This window comes from Sus scrofa, chromosome 2, assembly GCF_054392235.1.
Source record: "Sus scrofa isolate SSC_HxYL_T2T_F1_AM1 chromosome 2, Sscrofa_HxYL_maternal_Yorkshire_Landrace_v2.0, whole genome shotgun sequence".
Classification (NCBI taxonomy): Eukaryota; Metazoa; Chordata; class Mammalia; order Artiodactyla; family Suidae; genus Sus; species Sus scrofa.
In genome coordinates, this window is record NC_139384.1 from 67,776,974 (window position 1) to 67,787,447 (window position 10,474).

At 53.1% G+C, this 10,474-nt stretch overlaps 2 protein-coding genes across 10 annotated transcripts; one reads left to right on the top strand and one right to left on the bottom strand.

Moving 5' to 3' along the window:
- The first annotated feature begins 1,945 nt into the window (after positions 1 to 1,945).
- Positions 1,946 to 4,301, top strand: NR2C2AP (nuclear receptor 2C2 associated protein). Its single transcript, XM_021083440.2, has 6 exons — positions 1,946 to 2,085; positions 2,185 to 2,339; positions 2,531 to 2,621; positions 2,810 to 2,915; positions 2,992 to 3,059; positions 3,291 to 4,301. The coding sequence occupies exons 2-6, from the start codon at positions 2,302 to 2,304 to the stop codon at positions 3,408 to 3,410; spliced, it is 423 nt and encodes a 140-aa protein (XP_020939099.1). The 5' UTR covers positions 1,946 to 2,085; positions 2,185 to 2,301; the 3' UTR covers positions 3,411 to 4,301.
- Positions 3,472 to 9,717, bottom strand: RFXANK (regulatory factor X associated ankyrin containing protein). Of its 9 annotated transcripts, none has more exons than XR_014836438.1 (10): positions 9,507 to 9,648; positions 8,797 to 8,991; positions 6,985 to 7,038; positions 6,520 to 6,600; positions 6,314 to 6,379; positions 5,968 to 6,123; positions 5,664 to 5,789; positions 5,224 to 5,290; positions 4,757 to 4,837; positions 3,472 to 3,690 (listed from the first exon to the last, which is right to left on the bottom strand). XR_014836438.1 is itself a non-coding variant. In XM_021080054.2 (10 exons), the coding sequence occupies exons 2-10, from the start codon at positions 8,981 to 8,983 to the stop codon at positions 3,620 to 3,622; spliced, it is 834 nt and encodes a 277-aa protein (XP_020935713.1). In that variant the 5' UTR covers positions 8,984 to 8,991; positions 9,507 to 9,648; the 3' UTR covers positions 3,472 to 3,619.
- Positions 9,718 to 10,474: the final 757 nt, after the last annotated feature.

The following is a 10,474-nucleotide window of genomic DNA, read 5'->3' on the forward strand; positions in this document are numbered from 1 at the left end:
TAGCCAAATGACTTTACTGTGCCTCAGTTTCCCTCAGCGAACCAGAGTTGCAGCTCTTGGCTCTTCCACAGTTTCTTCTGCTCCACCCCCCCCGGGGTGAGGGGGAAGGGAGTGCCTAGTCTCTTCTCACTCAGACAAATGAATGGGCCACTTTTGGCTGCCCTTCTGGGAGCTTAGAGCTGCTAATTCCCTGGAGAAACAGGAGGCTCTTTCATGCCCAGGCGCCGGTGGGGTGAGGAGGCGGGAAGAGGCTACGAAGCTGGCTTCATCCCAGTGGACAAGGTGGCTCCATGCCAAGACCAGGAGTGGCAAAGAGGGCTTAGGGCCATGCATATCCTCCCTAAGGAAACTTTGCCAAGTGGCTGTAAAATGGGAGTGACTGGGACCAACACAGCAAGTTCGATGAGCCAGTGGATAGACAAAATGTGGCTTTGAGTTAAACACAGGGTTAAGCCCTCAACAACGGTCAGCCAGTATTGTAATGTGTCAGCCTGAAGAACTCACTGAATTCTCCAGCAGTCTTAGAAATAGAATTCCCTCCCTTTCACAGATGAGAAAACTGAGGCTCAGAGGTGTTGACATATTTGTCCAAGATCATACAACCATGGAGTGAGTGGCCCAAGCAGTATTTGAACCACATCTGGGCCTTCCAGTTTCCATGCTCTTACTAAATTCCTCTGGGGTAGGAAGGTGTTTTTGACATTCCCAGTCCCAGCCCTGAAATGAGCAGAGCCAGGTCTGGTTGGCAGCAGACCATGACTGAATGCAGGAAGTCCTGGCAGGCAGGGGCTGATGGGGCAGCCCTTCCGCTGGTGTCCCAGTTTCCCAGCCAGCCCCCACTCCTGGTGTGGACTTGGGCAGACACTAGTAGGCTGCCAGGAGGACCGTTCCCCTAGCCCTTGAAGAAAGGGGCTGCATCTTAGACCGTTCAGTTAAAGCCAGGAACTGCATCCAGTGGTTGCTCTGTCTCAGAACCCTCCATTCATGCAGATTGGATGGTGTACGACCCTTTCTCAAACACCTTCTGTGACTGCTTTAGGCCCATCAGGATCTGGCTCCACATATTTTATTCAAATTCGTGGTCTTTCATCCAACCAGGCCTTTGCTTATGCTATTCTTTCTGCCTGCCACTCACTTCCCCATTTTTCTCACCCTGGTCAATTCCTGCCCACCCATTAAAGTGCAGGTACAATATCTCCTCTCCCAGGAAACCCTCCCTCCAGGAAGAGCCCCTGCTTCCCCAGCCCTATCTCCCCCTTTGGCTTAGCCCTGGTCTTATGGGGTGGGAGTTTATGTGTCTAGCTCTGTCTTACCCAGATTGGGAGATCCTCAGGTTTGAAGCTGGAACTGAGGCCTCTTACAGTTTGGCATCACTCAGCACAGGGCTGAACAATAGGGAGTGGTGGGAGTTGTTTAGTGAATCAGTGAACCAAACATTTAGCTGTATTATCTGAGGTTTTGTATAATCCAATTTGGCAAACTCCTTTTCATCCTTCAAAATCCACCTCATATTCCCCCAAGAAGCCCATCCCAGGCATCTTTTACTGAGAAGACCAAAGGAAGCCAGTGCTCGCAACATCTTGGCCTCTTCCTCAACTGTTCGTCTGGCCTCTGGGAGGCAGTGAGGTGCAGGGGTTCCCAAGTTGCAGTTGCAGTTAGGGAATGAATTGAGCAGACTTCATTCTGCCGGCAGTAAGACATCATTATAAGAAGTCTCTCGGACTCCAAAACTAGTGCTCCATACCCGCGGGCACCAAAGGACAGTGCTCCGCACACAGTAGGCACACAACTGCTTTAGATGCTATCCTCTTGCCTCCATCTCCGAGCGATACGCAGTTATTGGGCGAGAGCCCTTTAAGAGGCGGGCACTGAGGGGGCGGGGCTCAAGTTAAACTCGGCCTCCGGAGTTAGGGATGGGCGTGCCTGAGTCACACTGCGTCTGCGCGGTGTTCACGTGGTTCCGGATCTGGGTTTGGTTTATAGATCTGTTAGAGAAACTGAGGCTCGGAGAGGAAGCAACCGCCCCGAAACCCACAGGAAACCTGTTTCCCTTCGTTGGACCCACTGTGAAAGGCCTGGCCCCAGGTCATTGTCAGTTTCCCAGTTTTTCCAGAAAGGAGGTGATCCAGGCGACATTTAGGACTGGAGTGGAGAGATAGTGACGGTTCTTGTGCGGTGTTACAGGTGAGGACGTGCACCCTCAGATGTGAACGAGGTCGCGCCCCTGTAGCTGCTTTGGTGCCTGGATTCGAACCGGGGCTGAGCCGAGATCTGAGTCCTCCGAGGCCTCGTGGAGCCAAGATGACCCACTCTTTGGTTTGCCCAGAGACTGTTAGCAAGTGAGAGAGGGAACCAGGCGGGTGCGGGGGGGTAGGGGAGGGGAGGCGGCGGGAAGTGGCGAATGGGGCCCTGGACCTGGGGTCCACAGAAATTGGGGAACCAGTGGTGAAGGAGGGGTGGGCCCGGTAGTGGGCAGGCCCTCGCCGCTGGGCTCAGCGCCTCTCCACGCCTTGATGCTGGTTGTTTCCAGGGTAAGTTCTGTGTTGAATCGTAACTACCGGCAGTTTGGAAAGAAACACCTGTTTGACCAGGATGAGGAGACGTGCTGGAACTCAGATCAGGTGAGGCACTCTCTCCCTGAACCCTCCATCCCCAGTGTGAACTAGAATCAGGGCAGTCAGGTTGGCCAAGGAGGAAACATGTGCTCACTGTGCCCTCCCACCTTCCACGGACTGTGTGAATGAGAGAGGGGCATAGCAGGGCTCTGAACCTGGAGTGACTGTGTACTGGTTTCCCTGTCTGCTTCCAGGGCCCCTCCCAGTGGATAATACTGGAGTTTCCCCAGCGCATCTGTGTCTCCCAACTGCAGATCCAGTTCCAGGGGGGCTTCTCCAGTCGCCAGGGTCGTCTGGAAGGTAATGGGAGGCCCTGGAAGGTGGGGGATTGGAGGGGGCACAATGGCCTCACAATCTGTCCCTTTCTCCTCTTCAGGTTCCCAGGGGAGTGAGGCTCTTGCTAAGATTGTGGACTTTTACCCTGAGGACAACAACTCGCTTCAGATATCCTGCCTTAGCCTCCGGGTGGGGTGGTCTGTGCCTCTGAAAGCTGTGGGTCCTGGTGTGTGACCTTAAGCAAATGGTCTCTACATCTGTCAAATGCGCTAATAATCTGTTCTGTGCGAGAGTTCAGAGGGGCCCACAGCTGCCAGGTTGCCTAGCATGTTGGTGATACCAACCTGGGGCTGGTGGGTGGGAAATAAGGCACCTGTTTCCCTTGACTGCCCTGCTTACACATTCCCTGTGCCAGCTGCTGAGGTAGACCGGCTGAAGGTGACATTTGAGGACACCACTGATTTCTTTGGCCGAGTGGTCATCTACCACCTTCGGGTACTAGGGGAGAAGAAAGTATGAGACCGCTGGGTGGCTCTCTCCTACAGGAAGCCCTCAGAGAAGCACAGCTTAGTCTTTCAAGTTCTGCACAGAAGGTTTATTGGCTCCTCTTGGAAAGGGCCCCCTCCCACCGTCTGTCCAGGAGCTGCCTTTGAAGCCAGGTCTGGGTTCCCCCAGCTCTGGGTTGATCATTTTGTTCCCTGAGTGTCTGAGTCCCTGGCAGATGATGTTCACTCGGCATCGGCGGGCACCAGGTTGCTCTGGAAGAGTTTGAGGATGTGGTTCTCAATCACCTGTTGCACTGGGAACAGGACAGGGGAAAGGTGGGCATGAGCTGAACAGTGGCTGCAGTCACAGGCCAACCCGTACCTCTCTTTAGGGTATGAACAGAGGCTTCTCAGCCCTGGGACCTGGATGGAGGACCTTTCTCATACACAGGGAAATCTAGGCCCTTGCCAGAGTAGAACAGGAAGACAGAAGGCCCCCATCCTAGGAACCTCAATTTCTCCTAAGTTTCTAGAAATGCATTTTTGGAGACTTTTCAGAGTTATAAAAATATTCCTTACCAAAAAAAGTTGTGACTTTTTTTTTTGGTCTTTTTAGGGCTGCAACCATGGCGTATGGAGGTTCCCAGGCCAGGGGTTGAATTGGAGCTGTAGCCGCCGGCCTACACCATAGCCACAGCAATGCTGGATCCAAGCCTTGTCTGTGACCTACACCACAGCTCACGGTAATGCTGGATCCTTAACCCATAGGGCGAGGCCAGAGATGGAACTCACATTCTCATGGATATTAGTCAGGTTCATTACCCCTGAGCCATAACGGGAACTCCAGATTGTAACTTTTATGAAAAGTTGTAAGGGCTGTGAGGAATTACTTCCATCTCAAATGGAATAAAACTCCTTCAAGAAAGGAGTGGGGTATTTACCATGACCTCAAGGGGTTGGTTCTGTTAGGATCTCCCCATTTTCTGAAGTGGGGAGTCAAACTTGGGTCTGCCTATAGCCCCTGCTCACTCCCACCTCTTGCCACAGAAGAGGGCTGGCCTCAGTGACTGTTCATGTGACCCTCTTGGTGTCCTTACCCTGCCAGGACCTCCTCTGGGCCTCTCAGTGCCTATGTGTCCCCCATCATGGCCTTTATCATTGATAGATATCAAACCCCTGCCCCAGCACACAGAGGGTGGGAGAGCTGAGAGCTGGGACTAGCATATGCCCAGGAAAAAGTACACAGTGGCACTTGACGCTTGCTAACATGAACATTCTCGCTGCCAGCATCTGATATCCAAGAGGCATGTCCTGTGTTCTCCTCTGTGGTCATCCCACCTTCAGCACCCCTGTCACCACCCCCATGTGTTTCAGGCCAACCTTTCCGATATCCCAGAGCCACGGCGAGGTCCATTGGGGTGTAGCCAGAGTCTGCCTCAGTGGTGAGATCAGCTCCTCGGGCTGCAAAGCAGAGTAGACGCTGCAAAGGGGACTGGAGACCAGGGGCCTAGGGACCAGGCACCTGGGTGGCGCAGAAAGACTTAGGAGGTCTAGTGACTAACATAATACAGCCACAAGTCTGCTGGTTGCCTGTGTGGCCTTGGACAAGTGCCTGACCTCTATGATGAGATATGGCCAACAGAATCTCCACCTCCAGGGTCTATGAGGCATGAAGAATATGCGTACTCAACTCAGTCAGCCAGACCCCCGTGCTGTCCTACCACTTCCTGTCCAATCAGTCTTCTGGCAAAAGCAGATAGCAACCACCCATCCCAAGAGCTGTTCAGAGCGCAGAGCCCTCCCTGGTCCTCAGGATTCCCGTGGGGCCAGCCTCTATTCCCACTCACCCAGCAGGGCCTCAACACACTTCACATGGTTCCCACGCACGGCGTACAGCAGTGGTGTCCCTCCGTTCTGTTGGGGGCAACCAACATTCTATCTTTCCCAGATTCTCATGAGACCCCACAATTTAATGTGGTTCCCCCTCCTGCTTATCACTTGGCTTATCTAACTCCTCTGGGTCTCAGCTTAGATGCCCCTTCTTCCAGGAAGCCCACCCTGACCTCCCTTGCCTGTACAGATAGCCACTGGGCTCTTGCAGCTAGCTGTGTATTTGCCAACAAAGTGTTATTCACTACATCCGAGCCGATTGTTTATGCATCAGCTAACCCCCTGCCCAAAAAACTGGGAGCTCTGAGGCCTGGAGATGGGTCTGTCTCGGGTTCTTAGCAACCAGTGCAGGCTTGGCACCCTGCGAGGTACCCAGGGCCAGTGGGTGGCACCTCACCCAGTCATAGATGTTGATGTCCACATCACGCTCCAGCAGCAGCCCCACAATATCTGTATAGCCGCCCGTGCTGGCCAGTGACAGGGCGCTCTCCCGTTCCTTGGCCAAGATGTGGGGGTCGGCACCCTGGGGGGAGCAGAGGGGGCAATGACAAAAGAGGGAGCGGAGGGAGGGGGGAGGGCATCCCCTGAAATCCTGGGGTCCCATGGCAGCTCCATCTTACAGACATGGCACCAGCAGACTCAGTTGAGACCCTGGCCTGCCTTCAAGTCCCCAGGAAGCCCCTAGCTGGGCTGGGACGCACCCACTCGAGCAAGAAGCGGACGGTCTCGATCTCTCCGAAGGCAGAGGCCCAGATGAGCGGAGTGAAGCCTCGCTCGTCCGGCTTGTTGATGAGGTTGTCGCCTGGCAGGAGGGGGGTGGTACCACTGGGATGCACCCCTGCCCACTCTCCCCAGTGCTGCGGAAGTAGGGGCGGGGCGGGCGGCTGGGGTCAGATGGGGGGAGGGGGAAGCGCCCATGTGGACATGCTCAGACACACATACAGACACAAGTACACATGTGGAGACTCGGGTCATGTCAGGAGGTCACACTAGCATGCAAGGTCACACAGGCATGGGACACACCGGTGCAGGTGTGTGGGCACACACCTTTCCTCAGATGCTCCTTCAGCTGGCTCAGCTCCCCCTGGGCTGCAAGCTGGTGGATGGACAGGGCTGGGGACCAAAGAGAGGCAGAGTCCTCACCTGTCCCATCCCTGCTCCATGCTTCAGTTTACCCCCTGTCCAAAGTTGCTCCTCTTAGCTACTACCACCCTGCTATTACCCTCCCATTTGGGGACCAGGGGCCCACTTACAGTCCAAGGTTGCTGGCAGGGCGGACACCTCATTCCCCCGTTGCCGGTTGGTGAGGGTTGTGGAGTGCTTCAGGGAGCTGCCTGTTAAGAGAGAGAGGAAGAGACTCAGTTTCCCCTGAGTATGTCTTGGACTTCAGGCCAGACCCTGGGGGCTTGGAACTACCAAAGCTAGTGCCCGATTCCACTATCCACTCAATCCACCCTCCCAGATACCCAGGATGTATATTTTTCCTCCACACCTAGTGAGATTCTGCACAAATAAGACCAAGTCCCCACCCTCAAGGGGCCCATGGATAAACCAAGGAATTGGACAGAAACAGAGAAATAGACTAAAAGCTCAAGTTGAAATGTCTTCAGGGAGTTCCTGGTATAGCACAATGGGATTGTTCCTAATGTTGGGAGTGCTGGGTCGTGGTTTGATCCCTGGTCTGGCACAGATGCATTAAGGATCCAGCGTTGCCGCACCTTCGGCTTTAGGTCGCAACCACAGCTCAGATCTGATCCCCAGCCAGGGAACTCCTTATGCCATGGGGTGGCCAAAAAAGAAAAAAAGAAATACATATTCAGGAGAAATGAAAAGCAGGTGGTAGAAAGAAAGAAGGGCAGGGCGTGCATCCCTTTTAGAGAAAGTGGTCAGGGTGGGCTACTCTAAGGAGGTGACACCAACTGAGAGCTTGGCTAGTGGAAGAAACCTGGGGAGTGGTGTGGGAAGCGCATTCCACACAGAAGACCAGCAGGGACAAAGGCCCTGGGGGCACTGAGTTAAATAAGTTCAAGGATTCCAGTCAAAAGAAATCTTTAGGGAGATCCCACTGTGGCTCAGCGGAAATGAACCTGACTAGTATCCATGAGGACATGGGTTGGATTCTTGGCCCTGCTCAGTGGGTTAAGGATCTGGCATTAAGGTGCAGTGTAGGTCACAGACTCTGCTCAGATCTGGTGTGGCTGTGGGTTGGCTGGCAGCTGCAGCTCCAATTTGACTCCTAGCCTGGGAACTTCCATATGCTGCAGATACGGCCCTAAAAAAAAAAAAAAGAAAGAAAAGAAAAAATTCCTTAGGTCCTCATGTCAAATGTAGAATTATCACCTGATCCAGTAATTCTACTCTGAGGTATCTACCCTAAAGTGTTGAAACCATGTGTCCTAAGAAAACTTGTATATGCATGTTCATAGCAGTATTATTCAGTCACTAAAAGGGGAACAACTCAAATGTCCATCAATGGAAAATAAATGTGGTCCAGCCATACTATAGGATATAATTCAGTTATAAAAGTGATGAGGCACTGACACATGCCACAATGTGGGTGAACCCCAAAAACATGCTGAGTAAAAGAAGCCAGACAGGAAAGGCTACATGTTTTATAGGAAATGTCCAGAATGGGCAAATCCATAGAGACAGAAAGCAGATTTTGGTTCCTGAGGGCTGGAGGAAGGGGATAGGGAGTGATGCTAACGGGTCTGGGGTTTCCTTTTGGGGTGACAGAGATGTTCTAGAACTACATAGAGGTAGAGGTTACACACAGTTGTGAATGTACCATTGTAAGCAATTCTGATTAAAATGATAACTTTTTTTTTGGTCTTTTTAAGGCCACAGCTGCACTGCATATGGAAGTTCCCAGGCTGGGGGTCGAATAGGAGCTGTTGCTGCCAGCCTATGACAGAGCCACAGCTACGCCAGATCCGAGCCACATCTGCGACCTATACTACAGCTCATGGCAATGCTGGATCCTTAACCCACTGAGCAAGGCCAGGGATCTAACCTGCAACCTCACCCTTCCTAATTGGATTTGTTTCTGCTGTACCACGATGGGAACTCCGAAAATGTTAACTTTTATGTTATGTGGATTTTACCACAATTAAAAAAAAAAGAAGTCCCTGTTGTGGCTAAACAGTAATAATCCTGAGTAGTGTCCATGAGGATGTGGGTTCGATCCCTGGCCTCACTCAGTGGGTTAAGGATCCAGCATTGCCGTGAGCTGTGGTGTAGGTCACAGACGCCACTCAAATCTGGCACTGCTGTGGCTGTGGCATAGGCCGGCAGCTGCAGCTCTGATTCAACCCCTAACCTGGGAACTTCCATATGCCATGGGTGTGGCCCTAAAAAAGACCAATCCTCCCCCGCAAAACAAAAACAAAAAATAAATTAACAATCCCTCACTGGGTAGAGAGACAAGACATGTCCTAGGTGATGGGTCAGAAAGACAGAGGTCCCATCTTGAGCCCAACATTCCACCGTTCTTGCATCCCACAAGCAGGAGCACAGGGGAGGTATCCTACCCTGAGGTGAGGAGGTGCCAGCATCTGGTTCAGCAATCCCAGGCTCTGGGGTGCAGGGGAAAAGACTGAGGACCACAGTGTCTGAACTGTCAGGGGCCTCATCCCTGGGGTCTTCTGGGTCCCCAAATTCTGGGGTGGAAGCCTGCTGGGTCAGGCTGAGATCCTCTGCAGGGTGGGTGGGCTCCATGGGGGAAGCTGGTGGAAGGGTCCAACAGGTAAAGATGGCAATAATTATCAACAACTCATTAAGTAGGCACTGACTGCATACACAGGCTTGCACAGTGAGGTTAAGTCAACTTGGACTCAGCCAGGAAATTAAAACCAGAGTCCAACTGCTTCTCAGGCCCACTACTCCCCACCACCAGATCACATGGAACCTGCGTGACTTAAAAGCCCTGACTCTGGGGTCAGCTACCTGGGTTTGAGTCCCTCCACTTTTAGGCTGTGAAAACTTGGGCACATGACTTAACTTTTCTCAGCCTCAGTTTCTTCATTAATAAAATAGGGAAATAAGATCTAAAAAAAAAAAATCATGTCTGTAAATATCGGAGCAGGATACCTGATACACAGGCAGAGCCTAATAAACGTTCGCTATGTTTTTTTTGGGAGTGGGGGTGGGGTAAATTCCCGGAATGAGTGAGGGTTCAATAAAGATGTGATTGTTTGCATCCCACCTGCCCCTCCTAAACCGATCTAGGGGGTCCACTCACCTCCCACGAGCCTCCTCTGTTACCCTACGTCGCAAGCTCGAGTTCCCCCAAACTTGGGGGTCCAATTCACAAACTTTTCTCTTCCAACCGATGTAGGAGGGAGCAAGATGGAGCCTGGACCCTCTGCGCCTTGGCTTCTTCTGCCGGGACAGAGAGCAACTTGATACGCGACCGCTACCCCCACCCTAGCGTTCCCCCCACTGCGCCTGCGCACCCCGCCCCCCAAAAGTGCGGAAGAGCTGGAGCGATATAGCTGCTTCTGGCCCTTTAAGGATTGGGGGAGAGGCGTTGCTTCCACTGGGGCAAGAGCCGTGCAATTGCGCCTGCGCATGCTCGTCCCCGAGGCTCCGGAGGGAGCCCAGAAGGGTCGTGAGGGATGGGCGGGGCCTCGAAGAGCACCCCAGAGTTCCCTGCCCTTGTCTTCCCTCACCGCCAACTCCGCCCGCAGGTTTTTCTAGCTGCAACCTATAGGCTCCGCCTTCGCACAAACTAGCTTTCTACTGTAGGAGAGCCGGATGGAAGTAGGCAGGGCGTCCAGGATTTAAAGGGACGACGCCACTGCCTCCCTTCCCCCCACGCCATAACAGTGTCCCCTCTGCGGTCCTGAGGGCTCAGGAGCATGTGCAGGAATTTGGTGGCAGCAGGGGGGATATAAGAAGGGAGTTTATATGACCCGAACTGGGCAACGTGTAGGGTGTTCCCCCAAATTGTCTGCCTCGGGAAAAGAGTTCCGTGAGCGAGGGAGCACTCGCCCCTCCCTCCGACGGGGTGTCCCTCCTGGAAGTTCAGGGAATCTCCGCCCTCTGAACACCCACCTCCCTTTTTCCCCGAGTCCCTCACTCAGGGCCCCTTTCCTGTCAGGGCAGAGGAAAGGTTGAACAGAGTAGGCCAATTAGTACTGGAACTGATGTGAGGCGCCCTGTTTCGTAGGGAAGGTTTAGGCAGTTATCCCCACCTCCAAACTTCCG